An 18,112-nucleotide genomic window follows, 5' to 3' on the forward strand; every position below is an offset into this window, starting at 1 on the left:
TTGAGGGAAACTTTAGCAGGTGAGACACAAGTTGTAAGTGAACCACTGGATGACTTTGACTATGCATACACCTGTGCACCTGAAACCCCTACTGACATAAGGGACGTTATCATCACCTTCAAAGAGTTCATAGCTACCCCTTCCTTGTCAGTCCTCACCCCTACTTCCCTCTCTCCCCAGAGACAACCACTGTTCTGATTTTCTTCACCACAGATTGCTATTACATATTCTAGAACTTTATATTCTAGAACTTTATTTTTTGGAATCATACTATATGTATTCCTGTGTTTCTGACTTCTTTGACTCAGCATGATGTTGAGTGATATCCACATTGTTGCATGTATCAGTAGCTCCTTTCCCTTTCTGAGTAACATTCCTTTTGTGTGTGGATCTACTATAGTTTGTTTAGCCGTTCTCCTGTCAATGCAGCATTTTCAGCTGAGTTGTGCATAAGTCACTTTAAAATCATGGACTTTTGTGAAACTTTGGCTATCATTTATAGGCTATCTTAGTTGTTATTTTCAATTCTCTGATGGGAGATTTGTGGAAAAACCCTCACAAGTGTTTAACCTTATACACTGAGATTCATGAAAACCCTATTTTGTTTCCTTAATTGTTTGTTATTTCATTGCTAGTTTGAAAGGCTGTTCCTTCTCTCCTTTCTTTACACTTTGATAATTATCTTTGCAGAAATGAGAGTTGGACTGTGGAACATAGCCTCTATTGCAAGCCACAATTATCAAGAACAAATGCCTATAAAATTATTCTTTGGTAAGAAAGAAAAGAAAGGATAAACCATGCTGGCAAAAGAGGACAGAGTAAAGAATTCAGAAACGAATAGAACTGTCTCAACGTCAAAGGGAGACGGGCAGGAAAGGACTAGCATATAATTTAGGGCCACCCTGGAGCCAAACATTGACCTTCCAGTTCAAGTTTGTTTTTGCTGCCTCATCCTCAGTTTCCCCTACTCATCCCTTTATCTTTCACTTGGGATGTTTCCTTAATAGTGCCTTTACTGCCCTGCCATCATTTTAAGAATCCTGGAACACTCATGTCTCCTCCTCTGCCGACAAATTACTTTGAATAATTGCTCTGAAATAAGCCCTTTGAACCTGCCTCTGAATCTCAGGCAGTGTGTCACCTCTGGAAGGAGCAAGGGTTGAGGAAAGGGTTGTGTTTACGTGCTTTATTTTGCCCATCAAATGAAAAGGCAAAAGGAACTGCTTCTGGTTCAAGGAGTGTCAAGATGTTGTTAAGGAGAAGAGGAGTATTTTTGGTGGGATGGGGAGAATTTCCCAGTGGTCCCAAAATAACAGTGTGGTCTGTTACCCGTTCTGCCTTCATATAAGGTTGACCCTAACCAAAAGAGGCAGAACAAGTTAACATCAGTGGCAGTTGGCCCAAACTTGAGTATCTCTAAGGTTCTGCAAGAAGGAGAAAGAACTACAGGTACACCAGGATCCTTTGCAAGAGAAAAATGGCTGCAGTCATACTTAACATGCTTATTAAAGATGGTTTGGAATAATCCGTCCTTAATACAGGAAGTATCGTTTCAGAGATAAGGCTTCTGACCCCATCTCTTTCACTATGTGTTTATGTGAGTAACTGTTATGGACTTCGTTTTCTTCTCAGCAAAATAGCAAGATTAGACTAGATGTGGATTCCCAGAATTTGTGTCCAAAAGTCTGATTATACACATATACATGTGAATAAAAAGCAATATGCTACTTAGTGCATATTTAGACTTCAGTACAAAATCTCTGTTATCTTGGTATATATTTTTGAGCTTGCAAATAAATCATGGATGAGGAAGGTTGTATTATATATTAATATGTTTTTGAAATTTGGACTAACACATACCCATGCAAGTAAATTCATACACATCAATTAACAAGTATTTATTGATCACTTACCCTTTCCATGTGTCTGAACCTGTTGTGATGATAACCTCGAAATACACATTTCCTACCACTCTTCTTTCAAGCCTCTGGCTTTGAAATAAAACTGTTACCATTTGCAACTACTTATCTATGGGTCTTGGGATGTCCTATCAAGACTGTGGAACCGAAACAAAATAGAGAAATAAATTGGAATTAGGACTGAAGTGAGACTCTAGATATCATTTATAACACTCAATATCAAGTACTGTGTACCCCAGAATAGCTTTATTTTTATTAGTTATGAATTTTAGTAGCAAGGGACTTTCATTAATTTGAATTTATAGGATAAATTCACAATAATAAGATACTTTTAAAAAACCTATTTAACATGTTGGAGGTGCCTCTTAGGATTTTGATCACCAAAAATGTGTCCTACTGCTAAAAAGAACATCACCAAGATGCCTTCCAAAAACAAAAGTTTAAGTTATACCTTTTCATATTATCTCACTTCTGTGATATCCTTGTTCACCTTGCCTCTCAATAATTCAGTCAGCAAACGCATATTGATCATGTCTACAACAGGAAAGAAAAAAGCCGAGTGAGATGTAGATGGGACTTTATTAGAGTCACTGGCTTTAAGAAATGTATAATCTGCTGGAGGGCTAAGACAGGCGTCCAAATAACAGAACCAGGCAAGCATCATAAGAGACGTACGCTCAACATCTACAGGAAGACAGTCCTAATTCTGTAGATCCAGGACACCTTCATGGAAATGACTTTGGGAGCACAAACTCTTACCAGGTTACAGTGGAATATCGTTCAGCCTTAAAAAGGAATGAAATCCTGATACGCTCCCCAACATGAATGAACCTTGAAGACATTATGCTAAGTGAAATAAGCCAGCCACAAAAAAGACAAATATTGCATGACTCCACTCATATGAAGTACCAAGAATAGTTCATTTCATAGAGATAGAAAGTAGAATGATAACCCGGGGCCGGGGAAAGGGAAAAATGGGGAATTATTGTTTAATGGGTACAGAGTCAGTTTGGGAATAAAAATGGTCTGGAGATGGACAGTGGGGATGGTTGTACAGTGTGAATCTACTTAGTGCTACTGAACTGTGCACTTAAAAACAGTTAAAATAGTAATTCTTCTGTTATGTATATTTTACCACGATAGAAAAAACATTGATCAGGTATGGAGGATGTGGTTCTGATCTCAGGCTTTTCTACAGTTCGATAGTGAGGATGGTGTTCTTTTTGTGCTCTTTCTCTGCTGTGAACTGGGAATGGGCATTTCTATGTCTTTCAGAAGGAGGGTACAGAATATTTTGAATCCGTTTGAGTCCACTGAATCCCTATGTGAATGCACGGCTTGGTGATTTTATGAGCACATATATAATATATATATATGTGTGTGTGTACATATACAGATGTATGTATAGACATATATGAATACATATAAAGAGTCCTTGGTCATTCCCCTTGCTATCTGGAACACGGTCAACATAGGAAACCATTTGTAATGGGAATACTGAATGTGCCCCTGGGCTTTTGTCTCAATAGTCAACTTCTGAGATTGCTTCTACATAATATAAATCATTTTAAAGAAAACAAATCTCCCATGCCAACTCTCCGTGTAGGATTTTCTAGTTAGGTATAAAGGAATGCCTGAATTTTGGATGATACTGTCTGGTTTCCATTCAACCATGTGTTATGAGGTAGAATCAAGCCAAGGGAAGTTTATTTCTGTCTTATTTTACCATTAATAGGGCCAAGTGTACACTCTTACTCCTCTGGGCTGGTCAGTGATGCTCTAAGAGGCTTTACTGTGCTACCATGGAAATCCCCAAAGCTAGCACAATTGCTGCTAAGTCACATTGGTGCAGGCTTCTGGGAGAGGCCAAGGTTAGGGGAGCAGCGCAGCCTGGTGGCCAGAGCACTGGGTGGTTCTTCAAATGACTGTCCTGTAGCCTTGGATATGTCACATAAAAGCAAAAGGGAAAAAAAAAAAGATAGTGAAAATATCAGTACTTTATATTCCACTTCAAAATATGGAGGAAGGAAAATATAAATCACCAAGCCCTTAAAATTGTCCCACTTACTTTCTTGTAATTAAAAAGGACATGTGTAAATCTGTATAAATAGTAACTCTGTGGTTTAAAATGGAGATTTAATTTCTGGAGATAAGATATAATGGTGTGAGGGGAAAGTTAATACTTCCAAAGGAAATGGGCCCCTCACGAGATTATATTATTTTATAAAAACGTGTAAGAAAGCCACCACAATAGCTGTTACCCAGCTGAAAGCAATGTCTCAAATGACAAATCAGAATCTTTTTTTTTTTTTAATATCAGAGCAGAATACAAACCAGAGAAACTTCCTTCACATTCCTTTGAGGTTGACCATGAAGATGCTGATAAGGATGAAGTAAGTAAATGGTTGAAAGTGAAATGTTTAAAACATGAGGATAATTAGCTCCTGTCTTTCACTAGCATGTTTCAAATTCAGACCAGTTTCTCCTAAAGCTGCAGTAGCTGTTGGTGTGAAGGCTTTTAGATAAAATGAATCACATGTGTTTTGGAATTGAACATGATTTCTTAAGATGAGTCAAAGAGAGAAAAAGGAGTCTTGTTTTTAAGCGCAGTGTCTAAGATCTCGGATTCACAGAAGATGGTTGTGATGCTAATGATGCCTTCTGTACAGGATACCACTTCTCACTCATCCTCCAAGGGCGGAGGGGGAATGGGAGGAACCGGAGTTTTCAAGTCTGGCTGGCTCTACAAGGGGAATTTTAACAGCACCGTGAATAATACCATTACCGTTCGGGTAAGGAGACATCAAGACTCATCTTTGTTTCTGCCACCTTTCTTCACACCCTCCTCCACTTCGGTCACAGAACAGAGGAGAGCCATTTGCATTGAGTTTTATTCATGTCATATTTTATTTATGAGAAAGGAGGATGTTCTTCTCTAGAACAGTGCCCTAGAAACGTAGCGCTCTTGAAGGACTCAGAAGTAGTCTAATTTCTGTGGATTTGAACCACCTCCTTACATTTTTTTCCCTTTATTTAGTCATTCAAAAAGCGCTTCTTCCAGCTGACTCAGTTGCCAGATAATTCCTACATCATGAATTTTTACAAAGATGAAAAAATATCCAAAGAACCCAAAGGTTGCATCTTTTTGGATTCCTGTACAGGTGTGGTACAGGTGAGTAGAAATCTCTTTTCCCCCGAGTTTTTTTAATCGAAAAGTGTGTTCATCCAATCATTATTCATTCATTCCAAAAATATGTATGGAGTATCTGATATGAGCCGAGAACTGTTTCAAACTCCAAGGATTCAGTGGAGAGCAAGGCAGCCTAGATACCTGCTTTCACAAAACTCATTTCAATAAAGTAAGGAAAACAGAAAATACGTAAAGAAAGAAACAAACAGAATGGAATGATTGGTAAAATCTGGAATAAAGAAAATAAACAGGGCTACAGAAAGTAGAGAGACGATGGTGAGGTGGCAAAGGAATCTTTATGCTGCAGAAGTGAGAAAACATTTATGAAGAGAAATATTTGATCTAGAGATTAAAGAATAAGCAGGGGCAGCAAGTGCAAAGGTCCTGAGGCAAGAGCAAGTCTGCTATATACTCAAGGCAAAGAGGAAAATTACCACCTGCATGGCTGCAGTGTAGAGATCCACCAAGCTAAAGAATTCAGTAAGATTATATGTAAATCACATAGTTCAAAGAAGGCTCTTCATGAATGTTATCTTTATTATTAGGTAATAAGTAATAAGATAGTAAATTTACAGTGTATAAATACATCATCCTTCTTCAAAGAGCAGGTTTCTTCAAAGGCAAGGATTACATTGATTCTCAAGAGTTAATCTCAGAAACAGACACAGTGCCTGTAACAGACAATACCGTTCTGCAAAGCCTTGGTCCTCAAAGTATTGTCCTTAGTATTAAATTTGACATGGACCACGGTGGCAAAGGGAAGCAAAATAATTCCATAGGCCTCACTTGGACATCTTATTTTCAAAAATTTTATTCTTTCTACTCTGATGAAATAGCTATCCTTATTCTCTCTCATGTAAAAATTGAAGCAATCAAGTGTTTTAGCAGTCTTCCCTCAAATTTCACATTAAGACGCTGGCCCATTTAGGTTGAGGACTCTGTTTTTGGTCATAGGCCACTAGGAACAATTCTTTATCTTATCACCAAACCACAGGCATTCACATAACTTGCTACATGGCTGAGATTACATTTCAGATTAATACCAGGGGCACTCAGATGTGTGAATGCAAAATAGAGTTCTCTTTAGTCACTCAAGCCTAGTCTATTTCTGGATGGTTTATCCATTAAAATCTGGAATTTCTCCAGAAAGTAATAATGCTGCACTTTAAAAGGAAAGAATTAATTAAGTGTTGCTGAGCCCTCCACTAGAAATGAAAGATAACTGCTTTTTAACACAGATGCCAGCTTTCCTCATGGAAAGGGCAATAAGGATCTTAATGGAGGGTGGAGATAGTTTTCTATTGTTGGTCACAAAGGAGACTCTTTGGCTTTAGAAATATGAAATAATACTTTAACAATAGGTTAAAGATCAATAACTACATTTTACAGACATTGAGCTGAAAAACTTATTTTCTTTTCTATTTGTACTTCCAAACTTGCTCTAGCAAATGAGTCATCATCTTCTGAGAAATATCATTGTAGCCCTTGTTAGGTATCAAGTTTGCAGAGATATGAATTATTGTGTAATTTCTTCTTCCAAGAACCTTGTAACTCTGTTGAACACACAGTTAGTGAGTGCTCTAATCTGACCTTCCACTACAGGTACCTTTTCTCCATCACATCTTAGACTGTGTTTCGGTCTCTGCTTAAGCAGTACCTTGAAAAGAGAATGTCTTCTAAGGAAAACGTAAGCTTGGGGTTTTTACTGGTCGATGTTCGAATCCTAGTTTCACCATTTACTATCTGAGAGTCTTGAGTAAGTTACTCAAGCTCTTTGATTTCTGGTGTCTCATCTGTAAAACTAAAATAAATGTGCTAACGTGATAAGGATCTGGGAGATAGTGTGTCCTCAGCCATCCTTTCCTAGTCTTTCCATTAATTACAAAGGTCACAACTTTGAGAGATAAACACCCCATCGTGGGAAAGCCCTTCTAGAAAATATTGATTCATCTTCCTGAAATATCTACCTAAACTTGCTAATTTATCCATTTCTTTCTTCATTCATTCATTCATCCAGCAAACTTATTTAGTGCTTATGACATGCTGGAACTGTGCTTAGGCATTAGGAATTCCCTGCTGAAATCATGACCAGAGAAGGACATAGGCTCATAACTCACTATTACACAGTGTCTCAAGAGCTATAATGGAGGTATAAATGGCACTTTCTATGGAATGTTCTAGGAGCACGGAACAGTGATAAACTCTTCTGGGTTGGCTGGAAGGATGCATAGAAAAAATGGGCATATAGGTAGGAATCTCCAAGGTAGATTTTACACCTTCAAGCACAACTGAATAATCCTACTTCACTTTCCAATAGATATTAGCCATTCAGGTACCCGGGAACATGCATTTTATCTTTTAAAGGGTTTGGCTCTGTATCCCTGTATCTGTATTCCTCTTTATCAAGAGCTTGTTACCCTTTATAGAGGGAGGGACCTTTAGTTTCTTGAGATTACTTTGGGAAGGTAGACATCTGGGTCCCTTGTCACCTTATGTCTGCCAGTTCTTATGTATTTGCTTATAGCTCTTTCTAACTTGTAAGTTTTGCATCTGGAAAAAGAGATACTGAATCAGAGAGTGCAAGTTTAGTCATTGCTCCAGCAAGTTCTCAGGCACAAAATGTGCCTGGAGACGAAACACGTACACACAGAAGCACAAAGCAAATGAATAATAGGATGAGTCAGACCTATTTTGTCAAGAATCATTGTCAGTTGCCCTTGAATAAAACAGAGAAGAGAAACAAAGAGTTTGCCTCAGGAAGTGCTACCTACCACCCAGCATTCTCAGGGCATTCACGCACATAAGAGTCTTGAGTGAACAAGCCTTATACTTTGCTTCATTCAGACCCATTCTATATCACTGTGCTTTCCTAAGAATAATCCTTGGAATTCTTAGAAATATATTTCAAGGGCGACTTCAAATAGAAAGAAACTCCTACCCAGAGACTTCAGGTGACGTTTATGATTGGAAATTTCCTGGATCTTGGTAAAATAGAGACCTAACAGTAGTTTTCCACTTTTTTGTAATGTCATCAAACAGTACTAGATCTGTTTCACACCCCTCGTTCCCAGTCTGAAGCAGAACTTCCAATTTTTGCTACTTCAGTTTTGATTTGAGACTAAGGCCTATTTGGACCTAAGCTATCCTATCTTGTTCCGTGAGAGTCTTCTCATTCATTCATTCATTCATTGGTCCATCCATCCATCCGTCCATCCATTCCAGATCCTGCCACTGCAAGAGGAGTGAATAGCCCAGGAATCCCAGCTACCTAGGGTCCCTACCTCAACAGTGACAATGACTGATGTCACTTGATAGATAAAGGCTTAAATGAGGGTGGTGTGGTGCTGAATGCTGTTGATTTCTTCCTAGGTGCTGATCTTCCACCTTGTGGATGTGGATTCTAAGACAACGGCCTTAGGGGCTTAACCAGAGTCTAGAAAGTCAGATGCCTTCTGCAGCTCAGGCCACTACAGGAAGGAAGTAGGGTCAGCTGTGAGATAACAGGAGCAGCTCAGACTGTGTGTGCCCATATAAAGGCAGTCAAGTTGGGAGGGAAAAAAATGTGTACCTCCCAAGGAAAGTAAATTTAGAAGCCAACTATGACCTATAAACCCCCCATTAGCAAACCTTGGCTGTAAAGAATCTGACTTCCCATGATAACAATAAAAACCAGAATGACACTTGTAATCTTCTTCATCTAATACATTATTTGACAACAGTTGATGGAACATGCATTATTATTGTCCCAATTTATTAAAATAAAACTCAGCGAGATAAAGCGGCTTGCCCAAGTCACAGAGCTAATAAATGGAAAAATTACATTTGAGGCAGAAGAATGTCCAAAGTTACAGAAAGATGCCCAAGGAAATGCTTTGGTGATCATACATCCAGTGGGCATGCTTGCATAGATACATACATTCATCCTACATAAGCCGCATAGGCAGAAGAAACACTACAAAGATAGATGCTGGTGTGTCATTTAAGCAGTGAGTTTTGGATGTAAGATTTATTTCAGCAAATATATATGGAAACTTTTGCTTTATGCAAAGGACTGTGGGAAAGCCAAACATGAATTAGATGTGGTTTGTGTCTTCAAAGAACTTCCGGCCTGTGGGAGAACAGAACAGATATAGCGCATGCCTGAGTAATTAAACACGAGTGACACATCTCAAACAATAGGTTCTGATAACATATGAAAGAAGGATATTACATTTATCACTGCATGATGCTACCTTATATTATACATATGTAATATATATATTGCTTATTTTTTCCTGACATTACATAACACTAGAATGTAAGTTCAATGAGGGCAAGCAGTTCGCTTGAACATTTTTAATGCTCTGTACTTGGCACATAGAAGGTAGCCAATATATCTTGGTCGAATGAATGAACAAATAAGCATACAGAGAATGGAAGGGACTGCATGGATGGTAGCCATCAATACCAGTAACCTGGATTTGATGTTGTGTGTTTCCTCTTAAAACTCTTCTCTTGTTTCGGCAAAATTCTGTAAAAGATGCTAGCCACATAATAGGTACAGTGGCATATTTTGCTCGAATAACTTCCTTCAATATTCAGTCCTCCATTGGCTTTGGTGATTTTATTGGAGTGTCTATTTCAAAACTTTTCCAGATGAATATTGTGGAAAGAGACCAGTTTGTCACAACTCATTAAGCACACCATGTGGCATTAGGACATATTTCCAGTTTCCTTTTATTTATGAAGTCACGTAGATAGACTGTGGTGACCTTGAATGAACAAAGTCGTTTCATCGGTCGCAAAGGATACTGATTTCAGGGAAATAAAGGAAAATTTGAGGAGTAATAAGAAAACGATTACTTCTTGATTATCATTTTAATGACTTAAAATTGCATTTCAAGATTATAAAAATGACCCATTGGTTTTCTGCTTTGGGTTTTTCTTTTTTGCTGTTTTATACACCATTATCTTGGAGATTACGGAGAGTGAGATGGAAAACCACTTAGGCATCGTAATCTTCCCCAACATAAGCTTCTCTGCACTGCAAGTAGTTCTGTTTCACTCCAAGGAGAAAAAGATAATTTGGCTTTTGAGAAGTTGTGAATAGAATATTTATTTCATTTATAAATATCCCTTTTTGAGAAACAAGAGCTTGTTATACTTTGCTCAAATTTTTTTAAAAATTTAATACATAATATTGTTGAAGTTGGCAATCATATTTAATTCATTTAAAGTACAGAAGGCAATTTAGAAAATCAAGTTCTGTTCTTATTTTGTCATGTTTGTTATTAGTTCCTTGACAGCTGCATTTGAAAGCAGGTTGCAGCTCAATCCACTTTTAATTTGGACCCAGTATAAGTACTGTACATAGCTTTGCATCTGCCTGTCCCCATTGTTTACAGCATCAAATTAGTCAAGCAGATTCTTTCTTTATTTTCAAGACAACCCTGAGACTTGTTTGCATTCTGCTATCCTCAGATGCTTTAGATCTGCTCTGAACTCTGGACATTTCTAGTTCTTTCCTGAGTGTCTATTTCTGTTCCTGTTGCTTTTTGAAGGATACAATACTATCATAGCAACGTGTCTCTTTTATACCTGCTCTCGGCCGTCTGTCTTTGCCCTCAGACCCTCTGTGTCAGTGCAGGTCACAGGCGGTTTTATGGACCTCCTTCTTCAGCACCCCAGGAAATGTGTGGGAGGGTGTGTGGAGGGAGTCTGCCCCACTCCTCATGCGGCAAGCATAGCTTTTAAGAATTTGCATTCTTAAAGAAGCTACCTGGAGGTTTGCTTTGCACAGGACCACCCCGCCTCTGTTTACACTGCAGCCAAAATGATCTCAAAATGCAACTGTGGTTTTTTACTAGTCAAGTCATCCTTTCTGTATTCTCACAGAACACAGAGGGTGCTGCAAGAATAGTAGTATTCTCAACACACCGTTGTAAAGCAATTATACTCCAATAAAGATGTTTAAAAAAAAAAAGAATAGCAGTATTCTCATGTTGCAGTAACAATCCTGTTCTCAAAAAGAATTTTTATACCTTGATTTCATACGTCTTCTTCAATACATTCATACAAAAGTTAAGTACATTTATCTTCCAATTTCACATTTGGGTGATTAATTGGTTAACACCCATCGGCCCTGTTCCAACACCTTGTCTGTTTTTGCCCAGCACAAAATGTAAACACGAGAGAACCTCTTTAAGAATGAATACTGTCACTGCACTGAGGATAACTAGTGAGCTTCTGCCCTTATCAGGCTCATGGGCTATTGAAAATGGCAGCCTGCAAGTGAGTCATTACAGGGCAAAGAAATAATAAAAATTGACAATAATACGAAAGTATGGACACGAGCAAAGAGCTTGTCCTTGGCAGAGTCTAGAAAGTGCCATTTGAGCTCTGAGATTCCACAGTGAGGATCACAGTTAGCTTTTTAGCTAATTCTTCTTTCTCCTTCAATTCCCAATTTTTACTTTTTCTTGAGTCTTGTATGATGCCCTGCTGTCTACTTTCAGAAACCAGAACATCCCAGGCCACGGTTACCCATTTGGTGTGTGATTGTGCCAGGCAGGTGGCAAAGAAGGAGAAGGGCATCTGATGAGCATCTTCTTTGTGGCTGGTCATCTCAGGGGATGTTAAAGGATAAAGGGATTATTTCCTGTCTCCACCACTTGCTATCCATGTATCCCAAGCATATTTTCATTTGTCTTCCCAAGCCTCAATGTTACCATATGTTAAATGGAATGATACAGTTTCTCTCAGAGAGTTATTATGAGATTTAAATAAAATGGTGACTGAAACGGTCAGCACAGTGCCAGGTATATAGATGACAAGTGTTTAGTAAGTGTCATGTTTGTAGTAGTAGCCATACTGTTGTGGAAGCTGAAAGGAGAACGCTATATGGGGACGTTTTTAAGAGCCTCCCAAAGAAAGAGAACACTACCAGGAGTATATTAAAATTATTCTTTCTTGGGCTTCCCTGGTGGCGCAGTGGTTGAGAGTCCGCCTGCCGATGCAGGGGACACGGGTTCGTGACCCGGTCCGGGAAGATCCCACATGCCGCGGAGCGGCTGGGCCCGTGAGCCATGGCCGCTGAGCCTGCGCGTCTGGAGCCTGTGCTCCACAACGGAAGAGGCCACAACGGTGAGAGGCCCGCGTACCGCAAAAAAAAAAAAAATTATTCTTTCTTGCCACCAAGAAATAGCAATCCAGTTCTCAGAAAGAATTTACACCTTGATGTTTAGCCGCAACCCCGCACTATAGTGCCGCTCTCATCTTAGGGTTCTATTATTGTTTGTATTTTACTTATCTTAATTGTGTAGGTTTTGCTTTATTACAGTTGTGAGTTCTCTAAAGGCGTTAGAACAGTGTGGGTAAGAGTTGAATACTTGTATCAGAGGTACCTAGGAGTGAATTAAATGTGGAACATCTTCAGAAGTTCTTACAGCCACCGCAGGTTATATAACACTAGTTTATATCATCAGGGGAAGTTTCTACTTTGCATTTATATTTGTCATCTCATGGCAGGAATATATAAAACTGCTGTAAGAATCTGCTTTTGTATTCCCTCTACTTTAAATGTGCTTCTTTGATCTTTAAACAGCTCACTTCTTTTTACAGATTTCACCTTCTGTGAAAGTTCAATCTAGAGTAGCTACTCATCGCATCAGCCCATTTTAATTCTCTGCACAACAGAGAATCTTTGTTTTTCATTTGTTTGTTCATTTCTTCAATCATTCATTCATTCCCAACGAGAAGAACCTCTTCTGTCCCATTTATAAGATATGACTGTTTTGAACACACTGTTGTTGAATCCTTCTGTGTGAGAGCACTGGTACAGGACAGAGCGGTGACCCAGCTCTCATGGAGGCAGATGTAAGGGAGGAATATACTGTTCAAACAAACAAATGAAAGTGAATAAGCATGTAATCCCAAATTGTTGTGAGTGCCCGGGAGGACAAGAACCTTGTCCTAACTGGGGAACTGGGGAAGGTTCACTGAGCAAGGATAAATTCACTTGAGATCTGAAGAGTGAATACAAGTCACGTAAGTACTTGAAGGGCAAACATCGTGCTGTGTGCGTGAACCCATGCTTGGTGATTTGGGATGGGAGGGTTGTTTCAGGCCTTTGTGGCAGCAACAAAGCCTATGATGGGAGCACATCCAGGGAACTAGAACAAAGCCTCGTGGGTTGGTGCCCAGAGGAGAAAGGAAGGAGTCTAAGGCAGAGCTGAGGTCAGCATGACAAATCACCAAGATAAGGAAGAGCCAGTAGAGGTGACTGAAAAGTGGTGGCCATTCAGGAGGAAAGGAGACTAGCATAGAGTGTAGTCATGGAGAAACCCAGAGAGAGATGGGTTTCAAGAAGCCACTGTGTTAATTCTGATGAGAGGTCAAGGAAGATATGAAGAAAGAGATGTCCTTGGGTAGTACAGCAGCATAGTTTGTGGGTGATCTTGGCAAGTGCTGCCTCTGGGATATGATGGGGTCAAAAACCCAACTGGAGTGAGTTGTAGACAGAGCACAAGGTGAGGAAGTGAAGGTAGCAACTCAAAGCAACTATTTGAAGAAGCTTAGAATATACTCCTCCACCTGCCTGAAGATGAAATTTTTGAGCCAACATGCTCATCCAGTCAAGAAAAACGTACAAAAAGGCTTGAAAGAAACCAAACGAAATGATTCTTATCCAGCTAAATTTTTGTCTTGTTTTGGAAGATCTCCTTGAGGTCACCTACTCATGAGGAAAGACCCCGTAAAAAACATCTCCCACTCTCTAAGACTTGGTATCTGGTGTTTTTCTTTCTTTTCATGCCACAGAATAACAGACTAAGAAAATATGCCTTTGAACTGAAAATGAATGACCTGACCTATTTTGTGCTGGCGGCTGAAACGGAGTCAGATATGGATGAATGGATCCACACCCTCAGCCGCATCCTGCAGATCAGTCCTGAGGGGCCCCCTCAGGGCAGAAGGAGCGCCGAGCTCACGGAGCTGGGGCTGGGTGAGCGCTTGCACACCCGCCTCCCTTCCCTCGCGAAGCGCGACCTGCGCATTTGGTTCATTTCAGCTGCTACTAACCCTGGTAGCCGTCAGGTGTAGCTCTTCCAACCCTGAGCTATTGGCTCCAGGAAATCACACATAAACCTTTACTTTTACTCAATAGTGAGAGTCACCACACAGAGGTATGATTTTGAGTTGCCAGGCAATGCTTTGAGGCTGACTGACATCCAGCAAATGATGTTAGGAACCATTGGTCAGCGGTATTAAACATATACCCATGTTTGATGGGGTGTTAGAGGGGAGATTCTGTGTTTTATAGCCTTTCATTAAATTTAATTAATGAACATAATACTCTGTAATGGCAAATATGCATTCTTTCCTTTTAGTTGAAAGGCATCTTTCACGTGTGCTTTTGACCCCACTGAGATCAGCCTAGTTGTGGAAGTTCCATAAATTTTGCATGGTATTAGAGATTTTTATAAGACAGATTTTTTTTTTCTGCCCATCCTAATTCTTTCGTATAATTCTAATCCAGGCTAGGCAAAGAGAAGAGAACAAGAGAGAGGAAAGAGAGGATGAAAAGTAGGGGAGAAAACAGGTCTGTAGCCACATCGAAGACAAGTTCACCTTCAGAGTCAGTGATCCTAAAGGAAAATTACTTTAAGACATTTTTCATAACACATGATATGTTATTTTAAGTCTTTAAGTTCTGATAGTCTATGTATCATATGAGAGAGTCATGAGATAATAAGGAAGAAAATTACGGTTGACTTTAATACAACTGCTATATATCATAGTAAGTGTTTTACATTCATGATTTGCTTAATAATAATCAACTAGAATATTAATGTTTACAGAGTCTTAGAGAGTTTAACTGAAGCTAGAATGTGGGCTTTACATTGATGGCCTAAGAGTCAGAATTATCCAAAATATATTCATATATAAGAAAACTTTAGTATGCATTAATGAACTGCAACAAAACAACCTCAAGTATAAATGTAGTATTGTAAGGGTCCATAGTTCTTATGGGGACAGGATGGTGTCATGGAGAGTGTCCCAAAATGAGCACCAGGACATCTGATTTCCAGGCCCAGTTCATCTAACAATACGGAATACTAGAGCCAGGACACAGTGAAGCCGTCTCCTCACCAATATCCATCCCCCATCGCTCTTGAGTCTAACCCAGTTGTTATATGTCACAGGCTAGAGAAATGAATGATTCATGAGAACTGTTTAATAACCCAGTCTTGATGTATCTTTTCAAGATTCCCTGGATAATTCTATAACATGTGAATGCACACCGGAGGAAACAGATTCTTCAGAGAACAACCTACACCCAGACTTCACAAAAGTAATAAAGCTGACATTTTTCTATGAAAATAAATTCGAATTACTTATTCTCTATTGCTTTCATGGAAAAGATATAAATGCTTTCTTTTAAGATTTAGGCTAAGAAACACAACAGTCAGAAAACAAAAGCATGTTTCTATAAGATTGTGGAGTGTTAATGGATGATATTAAAGCAGTGCTGATACTAAGGGGCTATTTCTTGGCCATGTGGATGGAGCTGGGCCGTAAGTTTCTGGCTATTTAGATACTAAGAACTAACACAGTTTTCTCTGTAGTACCTCACAGAAACTGAAGAGATTGTCAAAGCAACTCGAAACACGGAGAGACTAAATCTGTTCTTGCTGGATCCAGATATAGATGTAAGTCGGAATTCTCTCTAAGCAGACATGAACTTGATTTGTACAGTTGTGGTTTATAATTTAGAATCTCTTTTCTTATGATGGATGTTTGAGTAAAACTTTCCAAACTTTTTTAGAGCTTGAAACTTCAGAAGAAGGATCTTTTAGAACCTGAGTTTGTGATCAAACCATTTGAAGAAAAAGCTGCCAAGAGAATCATGATCATTTGTAAAGCTCTCAACTTAAACCTTCAGGGATGTGTTACAGAGAATGAAAACGATCCGGTAACAAATGTAAGTTTCTCTTCTGTTACATCCTATAGATCGGCCAACATCACACCACCCTCGTTAAAATCTTTTATTCAGTTCTTGATCTTTCCAGGCACTGAGTTCACACCCTCAATTGTACCAAGGGTATGATTGACAGCATTTTTCCACATGAAAAAATGCACGTTATGAAGTGGAATTATCAATATACTGCCATAGAATTTCCCTTTTAACTTAAAGAAGTATCGAAGGGATTATGCTCTAGGGTTCTTTCCATTAAATCAGCACAGTGGTTCAGAGTTTCCAAAGATATTGTTTGTATCTTCTTGGAACTTGAGATGGCTTTTAAATTGATATTTTTATTTTAATATTTATATGTTAATTTTCATGTATATTAGAGAATATTTATAATGAGCAAATCAACCCTGTGTTTTCACAGCTACTACTGCTTATGACAGGGCTAAATAGTGAATCAAGTAAAATAATATTATATAAATATTAAATAAATGATACACGTAAATGGTAGGGAAAAAAAGGTGCTTCACTGATATTTGGGAAACATCACTGTGCTCATTAAATCCATACAAGATTCCTCTTCTTACCAAGTGGGCTCTCTTGAGAGTTCACTCTTAGTATTCTAGGGGACAATTCTATACTAATTGTAAAGGTATGTGTGGGAAGGGGACATTTTGTGAGCATAAATATTATTAAAGGTTGAACTATAAAAAAGGAAATAAAAAGCACTCATAATCCTAACATCAAAAATCATTGTTAATATATTGGTGTGTTCCCTTTCATTCTTTGTTAATGCGTTCTGTCCTCATTTCTAATAAAGCATCCCTCAATTGTCATCTTTCACCTTAAAGAAGAAAACTTATTTCCAGATCCATGATACAAGCCACAATGGCTTTTAAAAGGTAGAAACAGCATTAAGTTTTCTCTGCAGATTGCACACACAATCCTATACATACCTTTATTTATGAGGTAGTAAAACGAGCCTTGTTAGTTTGACAGTGAGTAGCTGGCAAAATGGGTGAACTCTTTCGAAAGACTGTAACCTACTGCCCTTGGGTCTTCAGGCACCTCACTGGTTGTCTGAGCCTCCTTCTTCCTGGTGTAATAGCAGGACAACGGTACATGCTATGGACCTCAGGAGAATGAGGAGAATCAAGTAACAAATGCCTGACTTTCCCACTTACAAGTTGTTCCATGCTGGGCAAGTGGCTTAACCTCAGTCTCCTCTTCTGAAAATGGGGAAAATAATAAGACTATTTCAAATAGCCGTTGTGAAGATTAAATATCGTGCCCGGGGCATAGCAAGCATTCATTAAATATTAACTCTTATTCTAATATCTGGGAAATTGCTTTGAAATTTGTAAATACAATGCATGCAAGGTATTGATGTTTTCAGTGTTACCTGTGAGATTCTTGTTGACAAGTAAGCTAAAATTGAAATTTGTTGCCAGTAAGAATCTTCCTCCAAAATGAAGCTTCCTCATGTTCTATAACTGTAACTGTGCACGAGGTTATGTGAGACTGAAAGCAGTTGAAGTTGAGTTTACTCATTCTCCAGCAAATATTTATTCGGTGCACCTACTAGACCCAGACTTGTTCTAAGTACTGGAGAAACAGCAGGGAACGAAATCAACAAGGTCCCTAGCCTCTTGAAGATTAGATTCTTTTGGAAAAGGACCGAAGTAAATAAGGAAACGAATAAATTAACAAGATAATTTCACATTGTGCAAAGTTCTTTAAAATAAATCAATATAAGGAGATGTGATACAGAGGAACTGGGAAGAAGGCTGCTGTAGGTGGGGGGCCATGGGAGGCCTCTCTGAGCGGGTGGCATTTGAACAGAGAGCAAAGGTTAAGAAGGATAAAACGTCAGGTCAGGGCAAAAGATTCCAGGCAGAAGAAAGAACAAGCGTGAATGCCCTGAGACAGGTAAGTCTTGGCAAGTTCTGGGAACTGAAAGGAGATAGTGAGGGGAAGGGCAGACCAAGATGCGGTGGGAGAAACAGTACAGGGTAAGATTAGGTAGGGTCTTATAAGCTGTAGCAAAGAGTTTGG

The 18,112-nt window shown here is 38.9% G+C and overlaps 1 protein-coding gene across 10 annotated transcripts in view; it reads left to right on the top strand.

The window, feature by feature from the left end:
• Window positions 1-18,112, top strand: part of DOCK10 (dedicator of cytokinesis 10) — a 280,479-nt gene that overhangs the window by 164,431 nt on the left and 97,936 nt on the right. For all 10 annotated transcript variants that reach the window (XM_022567817.3, XM_022567818.3, XM_022567812.3 and 7 more), the window contains exons 5-11: window positions 4,240-4,312; window positions 4,589-4,711; window positions 4,957-5,091; window positions 13,906-14,089; window positions 15,354-15,439; window positions 15,714-15,797; window positions 15,914-16,069. In XM_022567817.3, coding sequence (XP_022423525.2) covers window positions 4,240-4,312; window positions 4,589-4,711; window positions 4,957-5,091; window positions 13,906-14,089; window positions 15,354-15,439; window positions 15,714-15,797; window positions 15,914-16,069 — 841 coding nt within the window. The remainder of the gene's footprint in view (window positions 1-4,239; window positions 4,313-4,588; window positions 4,712-4,956; window positions 5,092-13,905; window positions 14,090-15,353; window positions 15,440-15,713; window positions 15,798-15,913; window positions 16,070-18,112) is intronic.

This window comes from Delphinapterus leucas, chromosome 8, assembly GCF_059928025.1.
Source record: "Delphinapterus leucas isolate spDelLeu-1000000601 "Yukka" chromosome 8, BTC_Dleu_Yukka2, whole genome shotgun sequence".
Lineage (NCBI taxonomy): Eukaryota > Metazoa > Chordata > Mammalia > Artiodactyla > Monodontidae > Delphinapterus > Delphinapterus leucas.